General features: G+C 37.6%; 1 protein-coding gene across 1 annotated transcript in view; it reads left to right on the plus strand.

Moving 5' to 3' along the window:
- DOCK3 (dedicator of cytokinesis 3) overlaps positions 1-18,257 on the plus strand; it is a 285,077-nt gene that overhangs the window by 18,412 nt on the left and 248,408 nt on the right. The window contains exons 2-3 of the mRNA XM_052637625.1: positions 4,725-4,808; positions 17,115-17,155. Coding sequence (XP_052493585.1) covers positions 4,725-4,808; positions 17,115-17,155 — 125 coding nt within the window. The remainder of the gene's footprint in view (positions 1-4,724; positions 4,809-17,114; positions 17,156-18,257) is intronic.

An 18,257-nucleotide genomic window follows, 5' to 3' on the forward strand; every position in this document is an offset into this window, starting at 1 on the left:
AAAGATTTAGCAATGATGGTTTCTTTTAAGTAGAAGAAAATAAATTTTAGTGTTGAGCCTATGATATTTTTGTATTACTAGAATTATACTGAAAAGAGTACAACTTTAAAGACATTGTAGAATGCCTTTACATAGATGCAGTGTGTTTATACATGGTATTGGCAAATACAGTGTACATAATTTTTAAAAATTCATATAACTTTTAAAAAACTATAGAAAGTAGTACTCTTAAAGCCTCTTAACTCATTTCCCCCAAGTGTATCCCCACTTCTCTCCTCACCCAGCCCAAGTAACTGCCATAAATGTTTTGATATTACACACTCTTTCTGTGTATATTCAGTTGAGTTCAGTTCAGTTCAGTTGCTCAGTTGTGTCTGACTCTTTGCCACCCCATGGACTTCAGCACGCCAGGCCTCCCTGTCCATCACCAACTCCCGGAGCCCACTCAAACTCATGTCTATCGCGTCGGTGATGCCATCTAACCGTCTCATCCTCTGTTGTCTCCTTCTCCTCCCTCCTTCAATCTTTCCGAGCATCAGCGTCTTTTCCAATGAGTTGGTTCTTTGCATCAGGTGGCCAAAGTATTGGAGTTTCAGCTTCAGCATCAGTCCTTCCAATGAATATTCAAGACTGATCTCCTTTAGAATGGACTAGTTGGATCTCCTTGCAGTCCAAGGGACTCTCAAGAGTCTTCTCCAACACCACAGTTCAAAAGCATCAATTCTTCGGTGCTCAGCTTTCTTTATAGTCCAACTTTCACATCCATACATGACTACTGGAAAAACCATAGCTTTGACTAGATGGACCTTTGTTGGTAAAGTAATGTCTCTGCTTTTTAATATGCTGTCTGTCTAGGTTGGTCATAGCTTTCCTTCCAAGGAGTAAGTGTCTTTTAATTTCATGACTGTAGTCACCATCTGCAGTGATTTTGGAGTTCCCCAAAATAAAGTCTGTCACTGTTTCCCCATGTATTTGCCATGAAGTGATGGGACCAGATGCCATAATCTTAGTTTTCTGAATGTTGAGTGAAAAAGCCAATTTTTTCTCCGTCCTCTTTCACTTTCATTAAGAGGCTTTTTAGTTCCTCTTCACTTTCTGCCATAAGGGTGGTGTCATCTGCATTGAGGTTATTGATATTTCTCCTGGCAATCTTGATTCCAGCTTGTGCTTCATCCAGCCTGGCATTTCATGTGATATACTCTGATATAAGTTAAATTAGCAGGGTGACAATATATGTATACAATATATATATGTATGTATATACTTTAAAAAATAAATAGCAGAATAATAATTTCAAACACTTACATAGTACTTTGTACCAGGTACTATTCTAAGTACTTAACATATATTAATTATGTTGTTATTGTTTAGTCACTAAGTCATGTCCGACTCCTTTGCGACCCCATGGACTACAGTCTGCTAGGCTCCTTTGTCCATGGTATTCTCCAGGCAGGAATACTGGAGTGGGCTGCCATTACCTCCTCCAGGCTGCCATTTCCTCCTCCAGATTCCTCTGACCCAGGAATCGAACCTGTGTTCCCTGTGTCTCCTGCATTGGCTGGTGGATTCCTTGCAACCGAGCCACTTGGGAAGCCCCATTCTATATAATACTATACAGTAAACTACACAGAAGCATAACCACTTGTAAAGCATGTACACACGTGACAATGTACGCCAGATGTGAACTAACTTACGTAGTTGGACATGCAAATGCACATTTGCATCTTTGAAGGTTCGCAGCTTGAATGTTCATATATAGGGAACTTAATATATTTTCTGCTGATTCATATAATCCTTATTCCAGTACCATACACTATTTTGATTACTGTACTTTTGTAGTAAGTTTTGAAGCCTGAAAGTGAGAGTTGTCCAACTTTGTTCTTTGTTAAGATTGTTTTGGATATTTGGTTCTCTTGAAATTCCATATGAATTTTAGGATGTGTTCTCCTGTTTCTTGGGGATTTTGATAGAGATTCCATTGAATCTGTGGACTACCTTGGGTAGTAGTGTCATCTTAATATCCATTGTACCAATCCATGAACATGGGGTGTCTTTACACTTAATTAGATCTTTAATTTCTCTTAGCAGTGTTTTGTAGTTTTCAGTACCTCTTTGATTAAATTTATTCCTAAGTGTCCTGTTATTTTTGGTACTACTGTATATGGAGTTGATACAGCTGAAGGCTGTTTTATTGAGTTCTCTATTTTTTTTTCCCTTGCAGTGTTTCGTTAAAGAAACTGCATTTTTTTGTCTCATGATCTGAATCTTGCTAATCATATTTCTGTGAATTCATTTAATATGCTCCTTATACCCAGTATTTCCTTTAAGTTGACATTTCTGTAAGCATCATATTCAGGTTTGAGTTTTATTTTATGATTTCTTCAGGTGGCACTTTGTTTAGTAGTTATATAATTTCTTGTCTCCTCTTTTCATGATGTTAGAGCCACCAATGATCATTTCCTATACCCGTTCATTTATTGGGAGTCACCAAATAGAGATATTCTACCTTTGCCATCACTTCTTTGTTTGTTGTCTAGAGTATTTTTATAGAGAAACTTCTTGTCAGCTATGTGGGTATACTGAGGTCTAGTTTGTGTTAGAAAAGCATGTTTTCTTTTTTTTTTTTTTTCTGTTCTGTTTTTTCCCCTGTTTTGTGAATTTTCATAGTAGTAAATGGATTCCCTAGCAACCTTTGAAAAGTGACCAATAAGCTTTTTGGGGAATCATCAGTCTTATTAAGTTATGAATGTAAATATATTGACATACTATCCTTTTAGTGAGTAGTGGAACTCTCCTGGTGCTGAAAGTTCTTTTGACCTGACCATAGTAGTTTAGCTATTGATCATAGCTTCCTTGATTTTTAGTATGGTAAGGTATTCCACGCTTACGTTAAGCATTTTCTGACCTAAACTTGGCTTTTTCCCAAGGAGCCCTGGTTCCTTTTAGTGGGAAATAGTATATTTAGAAATGACAATTTTAGTGCTAGAGATTTGTCATTGTTTGTAGGCCTCATCGGGAACTGTGCATTACTGCATTGTCTTTACTTCATAAATCTTACATCTGCATTTTCTGTACCTTAAAAGCAAATTCCTAAATAATTACTTACTTGATTATCTCCAGTACTCACACAACAGTTGTAGAGTAGCACTACTAATCACTATATCCACAGTATGATTAGTGAAGGCAGACTAAGATTATTTTGAAGTTTTTTAAAAATCCTTAGAATATGTTCCATTAGGGATATATAGTCAAATTGCTTTCTCTTGACACATTATTTGGAACAGATCCTCTCTTTCTGGTTATGCCACTAACTTGGCTATACATCTGTGTGTGTGCTCAGCAGCTTCAGTCATATCCAACTCTTCACAACCCTATGGACTGTGACCTGCCAGGCTCCTCTGTCCATGGGATTCTCCATGCAGGAATACTGGAGTGGATTGCCATGTCCTTCTCCAGGGGGTCCTCCAGACCCAGGGATTGAACCTGAGTCTCCTGCATCTCTTGCATTGGCAGGCGGGTCCTTTGCCTCTGCGCCACCTGGGAAATCCACATCCTTCATTGGAGGGGTGCAGCCGCACCCCAGAGCCCTGCAGGAATAAACGTCCCCATCTCACCAATCCTCCAGCATCTCGCAGTGTTCTCCACCCACTTTACCCAACCAGCCATGGGGCAGGGAGGAGGCTGTTGATGCTCCCCTGTGAGAACAGGCTCCCCTGGGGCAAAGAGTGCGGGGGAGGAGGACAGAGAGTGGATCTCGGGGCAAACAGGTCTTGTAGCACCATATGGATGGTGCATTTTTTCCTTCTCATCTTACACTCCTTATCCCACCACCACCAATGAAATGATAAATTCTTTGTAGGCAGAAATTATTTTATCTTTCTTAAAATTTTTTAAAAAAATTTTATATTGGAGTATAGTTGATTAAGCATGTGCTAGTTTCAGATGTACAGCAAAGTGATTTAGTTATATATGAACGTGTATCTATTCTTCTTCAAATTCTTGAAGCTCGCGGTGACCAGTGATATCTGATGTACCTGACATATAGAGAAGAATAGAGTGGAACCGTCTATAACTAACAGGTTTATTCTTTGTGATATTCCTACAAATAGACTATATAGGCCTGAAAATAGTCCCATGATTAGAGAGAGAAAGCTCTACTTTTTTTCAAGCCTTTTGCTTTTCTAGCAAATATAATTGGTTTCTTTTCTATTTATACATTAATTTGAAAAATCATTTGAAAGCCACTCTTGAATGAAGATAGTTATTAAAATGGGAAGTTTACATAGGTTCTCTGAATATGCACAAAACACCCAGTTTCCAACAATGGAAGCTTGTTCATAATTTTAATGTTCTTGTCAATTAATGGCAAAGGTTAAGAAGACGGGAATGCTGAATGCTCTGGAGATTGAAATAATAGCAAGGATCTCGATAAAGACTTTGTTGAGTGGATGATGTGATGATGTTAAATTCTTAAGTGCTAATTCTATTTATTTTAATTTTACTGTAAGATATGGCTCAGAGATTGGACACTTTGGACCTTAGGAAAGCTGTCTTATTGTTAGGTATATAGATGCCTGCAAGGACTTACAGGGGCTTACATACTTGAAAAATGAATTAAAAGAGAGAGCATATAGTTAAGAAAATTTAGTGCCTAATTTCAGTGACATAGACCCTATATCAGTATTTAAAAATCCTAATTGACATGTTTATCTTTGGTTTTCTAGTGATATGCAGCTTTCGAGGATCTGTTCCCCAAGGGTTGGTCTTAGAAATAGGAGAAACGGTCCAGATTCTTGAAAAGTGTGAGGGTAAGTATGGACCTATAAATTATAAGACACAAATAGTGATCATTTTTGGCAGTATTATATATGTTTATTTTGTAGTACTGGTTATAAGCAATCTTTTTGAAGCCATGATTAATCATATTATGATACACTGCTATAAAATCATTCCTGATCTCTGTTCAGCATAACTGATGACTAATTTTGGCTCTAATCTAATAGCAACAATGAAATAACTATTGTTGGCTGTCAGAACGTGTTTTTTATATACTATGTCAAGTAATTATTTTTAATTTCCTACAGTCAAATAGATAATATTTTACTCCTAATTATCTGCATTTGAATAGAATTGAATTATAATCAGTTCACTTGTATGTTTCTGTCTGATTGGCTGGACATGATCAGTCATAATTAAAACAAGGCAGTATATATGCTCAAATGAAGTTTGATTTGGCTATCTTCTTCTGTGATGTTTTTGTGTATTTTTGCTATTATATTTACCCATTATTGAAAAATACCACATTCTAAAAGATTATGCACTGTAGCCAACAAAATATATGGGAAAATACAGTTACGGAGGATACAAAATCAGAGGATTGACAGAAACAAAATTGATGTCAAAATCGATATTCCAAAGTTGATAGCAGTTCAGCATGACTAGAAACCACCTCAAATTATTTGACAGAGTGGAAATGTTGCTAAGTGAGCATGGAGATAGTACAGATGGAAGTGCAGCTCTGATATAATTTACCATTCAGATGGGTATGGAAGTAAGTGCAACTTACTATGACCCTGGAACTGTGTAAGTTTGGTAGTGTACTTTTCTGGAAAGGGAGCTCTAGTGCAGGACTCATTTTAATAATTTTCTTAAAATAGTAGTTTAAATCAAAATGACTTCATGATAAAAAAACTCTTAGCAAAATAAGAGTATAAGGGAATATTCTTAATCTAATAAAGGATATCTATAAGCCTGCAGCACACATCATATTCAGTTGTGAAATACTGAAAGCTTTCCCACTGAGAGCTAAAAATGAGACTATTATAAAATAAGACATTGTGGTTTGGAGGCAAAGACAATAATGAAACAGAATAGAGGGTCCAGAAATAGACCATCATGTTTATCTTCCAGTGATATGAAAAAGGTGGTATTGCAGTGCAGTGGGGAAATGATGTCCTTTACAATAGGTGACACTGGGCTGATTGGACTGAAGAATGATGACCTAATCAATAAATGATATTGGATCAGTATCGAAACCAGTGAATCTCGAACCTGACTTCACAGCATATACTACAAACTGAATTCCAGATGGATGGTCAATATAAATGTGCAGTTTAGAGCAATTGCACACCTTGAAGGAACCATAGGAGAATATCCCTTCTAGCCTAGGGGTAGACAGAGACCCTTTATTGACAAGTTGTACTTCATTAAAATGAAGATCTGTTGTTCAAAAGATATCATTAAGGAGGGCTTCCCTGGTGGCTCAGTGGTAAAGAATCTGCTTGCCAGGGCAGGGGACATGGGTTTGAGCCCTGGTCCAGGAATATCCCACGTGCCGCAGAGCCACTAATCTGTCCGCCACAACTGTTGAGCCTGTGCTCTAGAGCCTGGGAACCACACCTACTGAGCCCATGTGCTGCTGTTGCTGAAGCCTGTGCTCCCTGGAGCCCGAGCTCTGCAACAAGAGAAGCCACTGCAGTGAGAAGCCCGTGCATCACAGCTGGAGAGTATCCTCCATTTGTTGCAGCTAGAGAAAGCCTGTGCAGCAGTGAAGACCCAGCACAGCTGAAAACAACTAAGTGAAATTTAAAGAAAAAAGATACCACTAAGGAGAGGTAAAAGGCAAGTCACAAAGTGAAAGAGATATTTAATAAAGGACGCATATTCATATGGTATTTGTCTTTCTCTGTCTGACTTCTCTTAGTGTGATAAACTTTAGGTCCATCCATGTAGCAGCAAATGGCGTTATTTCATTCTTTTCTATGGCTCAGTAACAGTCCATTGTATGTATGTACCACACCTTCTTTATCCATTCTTCTGTCAGTGGGCATTTAGGTTGTTTCCTTATCTTGGTTTTTGTAAATAGCGCTGCTGTAAACACAGGGGTGCATGTAGCTTTTCAAATTATGGGTTTCTGCAGATACATGCCCAAGACCGGGATTGCTGGATCATTTGGCAACTCTATTTTTAGTTTTTTGAGAAAGCTCCATACTGTTTTCTATAGTGGCTGTACCAGTTTACGTTCCTATTAACAGTGTAGGAGGATTCCCTTTTCTTCACACCCTTTCCAGCATATGTCAGACATCTTTTTGGATTTCACTGGTATGAAATTAGAAATTAACTACAAGAAGAAAACTGGAAAAAAAAAAAGCCCACAAACATATGGAGACTAAACAATCAATGGATCATTGAAAAGTCAAAGAGGGATGAAGATAAAACAGTTCTAAGAGGGAAGTTCATAGTGATACAGGCCCACTTGATGATATAAGAAAAATCTCAAATAATCAAAATGCACATTAAAGAAACTAGAAGAAGAACAAGTAAAACCGAAAGTTGGAGAAAAAAGGAAATAAAAGATGAGAGTGGAAATAACTGAAATAGAGACCTAAAAACATAAAACATCAATGAAATTAAGAGTTGGTCCTTTGATAATATATGATGTTGTTGTTTAGTCTCTAACTCGTGTCTGACTTTCTCGTGAAGTCATTTACTGTAGCCTCTCAGGCTCCTCTGTTCATGGGGTTTCCCAGGCAAGAGTACTGAAGCAGGTTGCCATTTCCTTCTCTAGGGGATCTTCCTGACTTAGGGATCGAACCTGCATCTTCTGCTTTAGCAGGCAGGTTACTTACCACTGGGCCACCAGGGAAGTCTTGAAAATATATACGAAATTGGTAAACTTTTAGCTAGATTCATCAAGAAAAAGGGAGAGAGGGCCCAAATAAATAAAATCAGGGATAAAAAGGGACACCACAGAAATACAAATATTATAAGTGATTACTATGAAGAATTATATGCTAATAAAATGGATTGCATAGAAATGGATAAATTCCTGGAAATATACAAACTTGCAAGACTGAATCAGAAAGAAATAGAATATATGAACAGACTGATTACCAGTAATAAAATTAAATCAGTAATAAAAAAACTTCTAACAAACAGAAGTCCAGAATCAGATGGCTTCATAGGTTAATTCTACCAAACATTTCAGTCAGTTCAGTTCAGTCGCTCAGTCATGTCCGACTCTTTGCGACCTCATGAATCGCAGCACGCCAGGCCTCCCTGTCCATCACCAACTCCCGGAGTTCACTCAAACTCACGTCCATTAAGTCGGTGATGCCATCCAGCCATCTCATCCTCTGTCGTCCCCTTCTCCTCCTGCCCCCAATCCCTCCCAGCATCAGAGTCTTTTCCAATGAGTCAACTCTTCGCACGAGGTGGCCAAAGTACTGGAGTTTCAGCTTTAGCATCATTCCTTCCAAAGAACACCCAGGGCTGATCTCCTTTAGAATGGACTGGTTGGATCTCCTTGCAGTCCAAGAGACTCTCAAGAGTCTTCTCCAACACCACAGTTCAAAAGCATCAATTCTTTGGCGCTCAGCTTTCTTCACAGTCCAACTCTCACATCCATACATGACCAAACATTTAAAGAATGGTTAATACTTTTCCTTTTCAAACTGTTCAGAAAGTTAGTGAGGAAGGAACACTTTCAAACTCATGCTACGAGGCCACCATCATACTGATAACAAAACCAAATAGCAACCTGATAACACACACACAAAGTTACAGGCTAATATCATTGATGAATGTAAATGTAAAATCTGCAACAGAATATTATCAAACCAAATATCAAACCAGACTAAATATGTTGAAAGGATCATACACCATGATCAAGTGGGATTTATCCTAGGGATGCAAGGGTGGTACAATATCTGCAAATCAGTTAATTAGATATATCACATTATCAAATTTAAAAATAAAAATCACATCATCTCAAGAGATGCAGAAAATGCATTAGACAAGTTCAGCACCTATTTATGACAAGAACTGTCCCTGATAGCTCAGTTGGTAAATAATCTGCCTGCCCTGGGTCGGGAAGATCTGCTGGAGAAGGGATAGGCTACCCACTCCAGTATTCTTGGGCTTCCCTTGTGGTTCAGCTGGTAAAGAATCCACCTGCAATGTGGGAGACGTGGGTTCGATCCCTGGATTGGGAAACTCCCCTGGAGAAGGGAAAGGCTACCCATTCCAGTATTATGGCCTGGAGAACACCATTGACTGTATAGTCCATGGGGTTACTAAGAGTCAGACACAACTGAGCGACTGTCACTTTCACTTTTCACTGTCAGCAAAGTAGGCATAGAGGGAACCTACCTCAACATAATAAAGGCCACACATATATTAAAACCCACAGCTAACATTATACTCAGTGGAGAAAATCTGAAGGCTTTTGCTCTAAGATCAGGAATAAGATAAGGAACTTAGTTAGTGGCACAGTGGATTAGAATCTGCCTGCCAATGTAGGGGACATGGGTTCAGTCCCTGGTATGTGAAGACTCCACACGTCACAGAGCAACTAAGCCCATGCACCGCAACTACTGAGTATGTACTCTAGAGCCCACATGCTGCAGCTGCTGGGCCTGCATGCTGCAACTACTAAAGCCCTTGGTCCTTTAGCCTGTGCTTTGCAACAAGAGAAGCTACCACAACGAGAAGCCTGTGCATCACAATGAAAAGTAGCTCCCACTTGCTGCAACTAAAGAAAGCCCGTGCACAGCAACGAAGGCCCAGTGCAGCCAAAACTAAGTAAACTTTAAAATTATAAAAAACGGAATAAGACAAAGATACTCACCACTTTCATTCAACATAATGTTAGAAGTTCTTGTCACAACAATTAGGCAAAAAAAAAAAAAAAAAAAAAAGGCCACACACACACACACATAAAAGAAATCCAAATTAAAAAGGAAGTAATAAAACTGTTGCTGTTTGTAGGTGACATGGTACTGTCAATTTATATAGAAAACCCCAAAGACTTCACAAAAAACTGTTATTCAGTAAGTGACTTGTTATTCAAAAATTGAATTCAGTGAATGAATTCAGGAAAGTTGCTGGATACAAGCTGAATTTACAGAGGTCTGTTGCATTCATCTGTTTGAACAATGAAGTGTCAGAGAAATTAAGAAACAGTCCCATTTATAATTGGATCAGAAAAGTAAATACCTAGGAATAAATTTCACCAAGGCAGTGAAAGACCTGTACTATGAAAACTGTAAAACACTGATGAAAGAAATGGTAAACAAGGCAAAAAAATGGAAAGATGTACTGTGCACATGGATTGGACAAATCAGTATCATTAAAATGCCCATACTGCCCAAGATAGTCTATGGATTCAGTGCAGTCCCTATCAAAATATCAAAGGCATTTTCACAGAACTAGAACAGATGAACCTAAAATTTGCATGGAATCCAAAAGACCCTTTATAATCAGAGCAATGTTGAGAAAGAACAAATCTGGAGGTGTCATGCTCCCAGGCTGAAACTGTACTATGAAGATATAATTATCCAAACAGTACGCTGCTGGCACAAAAACAGACACATGGATCAGTGGAACATGATAGAGAGCCCAGAAATAAACATATACTTATATTGTCAATTAATCTCTGACAGAAGAGGCAAGAATATATAGTGGGGAAAAAGACAATCTATTTAATAAATGGTGTTTGGAGAATTGGACTACTTTTCCACACCATATGCAAAAAAAAATTCAAAATCAGTTATGAAACACTACAAAAATCAAAATACAGGGATTTTTAAATGTAATATGCTCACATGGACAAAGAAAGTTGGCAAGGCTTTGAAGAATGGAAACTATGACTTAACAGACCCAACATACCTGAATCTCAAGCATGTAGTAGGAGTATCTTGGAACTACCCTTATTTACACAGCAGATCCTTAAGAGGCATAGAAACTTATAGCACCAGGCATCTTTGGAAATGAGAATAAAAGTATATAAGTCTTCTCCCTTCAATTCATTTGATGACTGCTCCTTGTTCATCTGGTAGAGGTTTTGAGGTTTATTAGAAAATGAAAGATAAATAGAGCATCTGTGTATTGGGACACTTCATGCACATTTTTGTAGGAGATAGGTTATGTATTGAAAACTGGCGGATTAAGTCAAGCATACCTACTGAATACAGAATATGGAAACTTCTAACCTTCACCTTCCACTTGGCCTTTGAAATCATGGCAGCCAGACTTTTACCTTCCAAACAGAAGATTAGAAGACTTTTACCACTTATCTGAACTTGGCATGATGAGAGACCTAAATAAAGATGCTGATTCTGTCAGTTACTGACTTATTATTGCCTCTAAGTTCAAAACCTGCCCTTTTAGCCCTTCTTGTGATACTGGAGCTGGAAGCTCTGGAAACCACGTTTCTTCGTTGACAGCTAGTCTGTGTTAGACTCTGCCAATAAAGGGGCATTGTAGGGAGACTAGTAGGCTGGAGGTTGAAGAAAAGAGTTGATTCTTCTTGTTTTTATTTTATACCACTGGCAAACTGCTCTGAAGACAGTTGGTCCCTGCAGTATTCCTTATGTCAGGCAGTGGTCTTGGTTCTGGTGAATGGCCTCTAGCATTTGTCTCTGTGGTAGTGGTTAGCATGTTTTGCAGCAGCCCACTGTTCCTCAGAGATCTGTATCTTAGCCTTTTGGGACCCTTTCTATAAGTTGTTATTGTTTAGTCGCTAAGTCATGTCCAACTCTTTTGCAACCCCATGGGCTGTAGCCCCCCATGCTCTTCTGTCCATGGGATTTCCCAGGCAAGAATACTGGGATGGGTGGCCATTTCCTTCTCTGGGGGATCTTCCTGACTCAGGGATTGAACCTGCCTCTCCTGTATTGGCAGGTGGATTCTTTACTGCTGAGCCATCTGGGAAGCCCCACTTGGTGATTACCCTAGAGTTTAAAACATGCATTCTTGACTTACTAGGGTCTACCTTGAAGTTTTACTTATACCACTTCCAACAATGCATGAACTTTACAATGATTCAACTGCATTGACTCTTCTTATTACATTTGTACCACTGTTGTCATATATTTTCTGTCTGTATTCATTTGTTTGCCCACATTTTTACCATTTCCAGTGCTGTTTCTTTCTTCTTTTCATGATTCCGTCTGGGATCACTTTCTTTTTACCGTAAGTACTCCTTTTAGTAATGGTTTTTTAGTGCAGGTTTGCTGCACATTCATTCAACTTTTGTTTATGTGAATCTGTTTTTAAATTTGTCATCATTTTAAAGGGTATATTTTCCCTAGGTATAGCATTCTAGGTTGATGAATATTCTCTTTTAGCATTTTAAGGATTTACTTCATTAATTTTTGATTTCCATCATTTCTGTTGAAAAGTCACTATATTATTATTATAGGTCTCCTAAAGGTAATGTGACTCTGCCTAGCTCCTTAGCCTCTCAGCTGCTGCAGAAAGCTGGGCTTCTTAGAAATTTTCCCTGAATTACCACTGTAGGAATTGCACGAGTGGATATTGTATCGAGTAGCTCTCAGTGTCAACCTTTTTTCCTTAACTCAATGGGGCTTTGATTTTTGCTGAAATGTCCTCTTGGAGAAACTCAGCTGATGTGATTCTCTTTTCTCAAGGATTATAGTGTCTCATTACCTTGTCTTGGATAGTTGCTCTCCATTGCTCTTACACAATTGTTTCTTGTATTTTTTTCAGGTTTATATTTGTCTAATGCAAAATGTTTTGTCAGTACTAGAACCAGAAGTTAGTAAATGTATTTTATACATATTTGAATTATAAAAGAGTTTTTTAAATGTCCTATTCAATAGCAGTATTATTGAAACTTGTTTATGGTTCTTTATAAGTTTATGGAGAACCATAAGCTTACAGGAGCAATAACTCATTTGGGAGTAAAATTTCTCAATTTTTAATGTCCATTTATTTATTGCCAATTATTATCTTTTATACTTACTGCACATAAAGATTTAAAATAGCATTAAATTATTTTGTATGCAAGTAATACACAAGGTTATTCTTTAACAGTTTGCAGTGAAATAATAGAGGATTTTTAATGTTAACCTTTTGAATAATTATGTCCCCCAATTTTGGGGCTGAATTCTCTCTAAATTTCTGTTTTTTTATATAAGTGGTTGATACTTTCTTCCATGCCTATTAGTTATATAATTGGAAAGAGGATAAAAGAGTTGGATGGGCTGTGAATATTTTTATTGATATACCAAAGAAAAAGTTAGTATTTTTAGAAGATTATAGATCTTTGTTTTGGTACTTGACTTTACAGTTGGTTCCTTCTCTAAAGTGAACCTCTTTGTGGATCTGCCATTCATAATGAGTGATAACTTTTAAAAATTATTTTTAATCACGATATAGAATGGAATAGAAATTGTGCCTGTTATCTACCTGTCTCTTAATTCAGGGATGAACAACTGTTAGCCCTAGGATAGGAGTGAGAATGAACACATTTGCCTTGTTTCCCTTTTGTCAGACAGTGAAGAATATGTTATGCCTTGGAATAAAAAGTTTGAAACTTCTTATTGAAGGGTACTTTTTGTTGGACTTCATTTGATGCTTTTGATCTAGCTTGATTGGTTTGCACCCGGAATCTTTGTAAAGGCCTGCTGATTGTTGACTGTCACATGGCCTGAATTATATAGAGGCTTCATTCTTTTGGGTTAACACTGCTAACACTGTTCTGTAGCCTCTCTGTCAGCAGCAATTGTAGTGGTACTGTTGGCTCTTTTTGATAGTATAGCCTTACTTACATTGGGAAGGGCAATTCACAATCTAAATGATGATGCGTATTTAACAAAGTGGTATTCAGCTGTGTTTTGAGACTATAGATGTGAAAACGCCTGGCACAGGGACAGGTGACCACTGTTTTTTTTGTCTATGTGTTTAAATAATTGTAGCTTTCAGATGAATTAATCTTCAATGTACGTATTTACACACAAGACCCAGAATATTTTCTCTTAATTTGTGTTTCCTTTCTTACTGATTGCTTTTCTAACCTAAAGGTGTTACATTTTTTAAAAGCTTTTTTTTTTTTAAAGTCAGACGTGAACTGACTCTTTAATTTATACACCAAGTATGTTTATACACCAGTTGTGGAAGGTGTAATCATCCAGAGTTAAGCTGACAAATGTAAACACTTACATCTGTCTCATTTCATTCACATGGTAAGTACTCGCTGAGCATTTATTTAGTGGTAGTAAGCACACATACACACACTGGTGTCCTGATTTTCTATTTCTGTGACAGTATAGTGTTCTCAGTTCTGTTTTTTTGTACATTAATTGCTTTTAAATGATATGTAATGCTTTCTCTCAGTTTTATTATCTTTGAAAGTATAGTGAATCCCTAGCTGTCTTTCTAAAAATCTAGTGTTTGCTTCCTGCTTTTCAGTCTAATGTGGTCATATATATATATGTATATATTTTTTAATGTGGTTATATTTTATTTAAAAATCTATTTTCTGTACTTTTTCCATTTCCTTTGTGGAATAATTGCTTAAATAGAATACACTTTGAGTAACTCCTGAATTAAAATCCCTGTAATTTCAGTATAAAATAGGACTTAACATTGCATCTCAATTAGAAATTTTTTCATTTATTACCTTAATTTTTAATCATATTTTATAAAACAGCATTTTTATAGACTAAATTTGTAATATTTTAAAGGTAGAATTTTTGGATATACATATTTGAATTGTCTAACTTTACTGGTACAAAATTAAAAATTTTAGGTAAGATGACCATTTACAATTTATTTATTTATTTGTTTTTTTTTTTGGCTGCGCTGGGTCTTTGTTCCTGCACACGGGCTTTCTCTAGTTGTTGTGAACGGGGCTACTCTCTAGTGGTGGGGTGTGGGCTTCTCACTGCGGTGGCTTCTTTTGTTGCAGAGCACAGGTTCTCAAGTGCTGGCTCAGTAGTTGTGGTGCATGGGCTTAGTTGCCTTGCAGCACGTGGGATCTTTCTGGACTAGGGATCGAACTATGTCCCCTGCGTTGGCAGTTGGATTCTTAACCACTGGACCTGCTGGACCACGGGACCAGGGAAGCCCTTTATATCATTATCTGTCCTGTTTAAGGGAGAAAGCAATGGCACCCCACTCCAGTACTCCTGCCTGGAGAATCCCAGGGACGGGGGAGCCTGGTGAGCTGCCGTCTATGGGGTTGCGCAGAGTTGGACAAGACTCAAGTGACTTAGCAGCAGCAGCAGCAGTCCTGTTTAAGATACTGTAAAGTGTCCAGTGGTCATGTATGGATGTGAGAGTTGGATTGTGAAGAAAGCTGAGCGCTGAAGAATTGATGCTTTTGAACTGTGGTGTTGGAGAAGACTCTTGAGAGTCCCTTGGACTGCAAGGAGATCCAACCAGTCCATTCTGAAGGAGATCAGCCCTGGGATTTCTTTGGAAGGAATGATGCTAAAGCTGAAACTCTAGTACTGTGGCCACCTCATGCGAAGAGTTGACTCACTGGAAAAGACTCTGATGCTGAGAGGGATTGGGGGCAGGAGGAAAAAGGGATGACAGAGGTTAAGATGGCTGGATGGCATCACTGACTCGATGGACGTGAGTTTGAGTGAACTTCGGGAGTTGGTGATGGACAGGGAGGCCTGGCGTGCTGCAGTTCATGGGGTCGCAAAGAGTTGGACATGACTGAGTGACTGAACTGAACTGAACTGAACTGAACTGAAAGTGTCCTGTTGGTAAGGTTATCACTTTAAAAAAAACGAAGATAGTGAGACTTTCAGGTATAAATTGAGTTATTCAAATTTATGATCTCAGCTATTGTACTAAGCAGAAATAAGGGTATTTCTTCTTTTATTGTTTGCTATGAGTTCAGGGGAGAAAAAGTTGATTCTTTTCCTCTTAACTTTGTTGTGAGTCTTAAAGGTTAACACATGAAATTAACTCAATTTCAGTGCATGGAATAGTAAGCTGTCTGTTAATATTAGTTATTATCAACAACCTCCTCTTTCTTTTTTATTTATATTCCTTCTTTAAATACAACTCTTGGCCTCCTCTTCTATTCGCTGGAATTGTTTCCTCTTAAACCCAAGTAGAGAACTATAGCAAAACTCTGAAAATAATAGATTGAATTTGAAGAAAGTTGGCAAAAAAATTTCCTTTCTCTGAAAACTACTTTTATTGTGTAATGGAAACTTTCACTGTTATTACTGTGTATGAATGGTAAGAGAAAATAAATGAAGTGTTGCTGTCAGCTTTAGTGGCTGGAAAGCCAAGGAATGAGAGTAGTGTAGTTCAGTGCATGGGAGATTTCAGGGAGACAAGGAGATAGAAAGTCAGGGCTGTACTCTCCTTCAGTTCAGTTCAGTCGCTCAGTCGTGTCCAACTCTTTGTGACCTCATGAATTGCAGTATGCCAGGCCTCCCTGTCCATCACCAACTCCTGGAGTTCACTCAGACTCACGTCTATCGAGTCAGTGATGCCATCCAGCCATCGCATCCTCTGTCGTCCCCTTCTCCTCCTGCCTCCAATCCCTCCCAGCATCAGAGTCTTTTCCAGTGAGTCAACTCTTCGCATGAGGTGGCCAAAGTACTGGAGTTTCAGCTTTAGCATCATTCCTTGCAAAGAAATCCCAGGGCTGATCTCCTTCAGAATGGACTGGTTGGATCTCCTTGCAGTCCAAGGGACTCTCAAGAGTCTTCTCCAACACCACAGTTCAAAAGCATCAATTCTTCAGCACTCAGCCTTCTTCACAGTCCAACTCTCACATCCATACATGACCACTGGAAAAACCATAGCCTTGACTAGATGGACCTTAGTCGGCAAAGTAATGTCTCTGCTTTTGAATATGCTATCTAGGTTGGTCATAACTTTTCTTCCAAGGAGTAAGCGTCTTTTAATTTCATGGCTGCAGTCACCATCTGCAGTGATTTTGGAGCCCAAAAAAATAAAGTCTGACACTGTTTCCACTGTTTCCCCATCTATTTCCCTTGATATCTGCCACCAAAAAACTATATGACTTTGGGATTTTCTTATCCTGTAATAGTTTCATCTGGGAGTTTTCAAGGAATTGAATATGTGTCCTCTGAAGTATTTTCTAATTTTTTTTGTCTTTTTCAGTTGAAAGGATGTTGTGTCTTTGATGAAAATTGGGAACGTTATATTTTTTTGTAAGATTGCTTCTTTTGGAGTAAACTATGCTTAATAAAGGCATAAAGTACCTAAAACTTACTAGAAAGTTTTGCATTAAATAATTATCCTAAAAATACTCATGTTTTTCATAGAAAGCGACAACAATATGATTCTAATATCTTTTGTATGCTTTGTTTTAGGTTGGTATAGGGGAGTTTCAACAAAGAAGCCAAATGTAAAGGTAATAAAAATTTTATTGTTACCTTTTCTAATCTAGAAAGTGGCCTAGTATATTTGTTTGATATAAAAGCAATCCTTGCTTTCCATCTTTTAATCTTTTACAGTAGCCACACTCATTCTTTCCTTTACAGAACTGTATCAGACTCTTCTCTTTCTCAGCAGTATTACAATGACTTTTTAAAAAGGACAAAATGTGTGTGTGGTAATAGTTGCAAAGCTTATTTTGAAAAAGCCTATTTAGGACTTTTAGTATTTTTCCTGAAAATAGTTGACAGCAAGTAAATTGACTTTTTTATAGGCCTATTCCTGTCTAGCCCTTTGATTAGTAAGATGACTTTATTTCTAAAATGAAAAACTTTAAAATAATTTTGAATTAGATACGTCTCTGATCATAATGTTCTTGTTAAAATATGAATTTAAAGAAGACTGTTAAGTGCCACATGCTAATTTTATGAACTAGATTTATATGTTTATTCTCTTACCAAGTAACAATAATTTGATCAGGCCAAATATATTTTAGTTGGCAGTTATAATACATGTAGCAGCATTCTTTTCCAGTAACGCATTTGCAAAAACTTACTTTTCTCTATAATATTACTATTTTTTCTTATATAATTTCTGTGGCTTAATATTTAACATATTATGCTTTTTCTTAAATAGAAAATATCAAAATGATCATATATTAATTTTTATTAAAAATTTTCAGAGTTGTAATCATTAATTTCTCAGTAGACTCACTTACTGGTTTTTAAAGTAGTGATTATAAGAAGACAGTACCTTCAAACTTTTAATTCCTCATAGCCGGGGCGTCTCATTTTTGTCAGAGTTGACATTTTGGGCTAGATAAATCCTTGTTATTTTATATATTATGAAAAGCTTAGCAATATATATGACTCCCACTAATTAATGTCTCCTCTCAAGTTGTGCCTCTACATTCCTAAAGGCCCTGGGGCTGATGGGTGGGGTGGGAGGTGGTTGGGGTGGTGGTGGTAAAATTGCCCCTGGTTAAGAACCCCTGAGATAAAGGAGGCATATATCAAGAAGATATAACAGTAATAAATATGTGTACACTGGAAATGGAGCCCCCAAATATATTAAGCAAA

This window comes from Budorcas taxicolor, chromosome 1 (genome assembly GCF_023091745.1).
Source record: "Budorcas taxicolor isolate Tak-1 chromosome 1, Takin1.1, whole genome shotgun sequence".
Lineage (NCBI taxonomy): Eukaryota > Metazoa > Chordata > Mammalia > Artiodactyla > Bovidae > Budorcas > Budorcas taxicolor.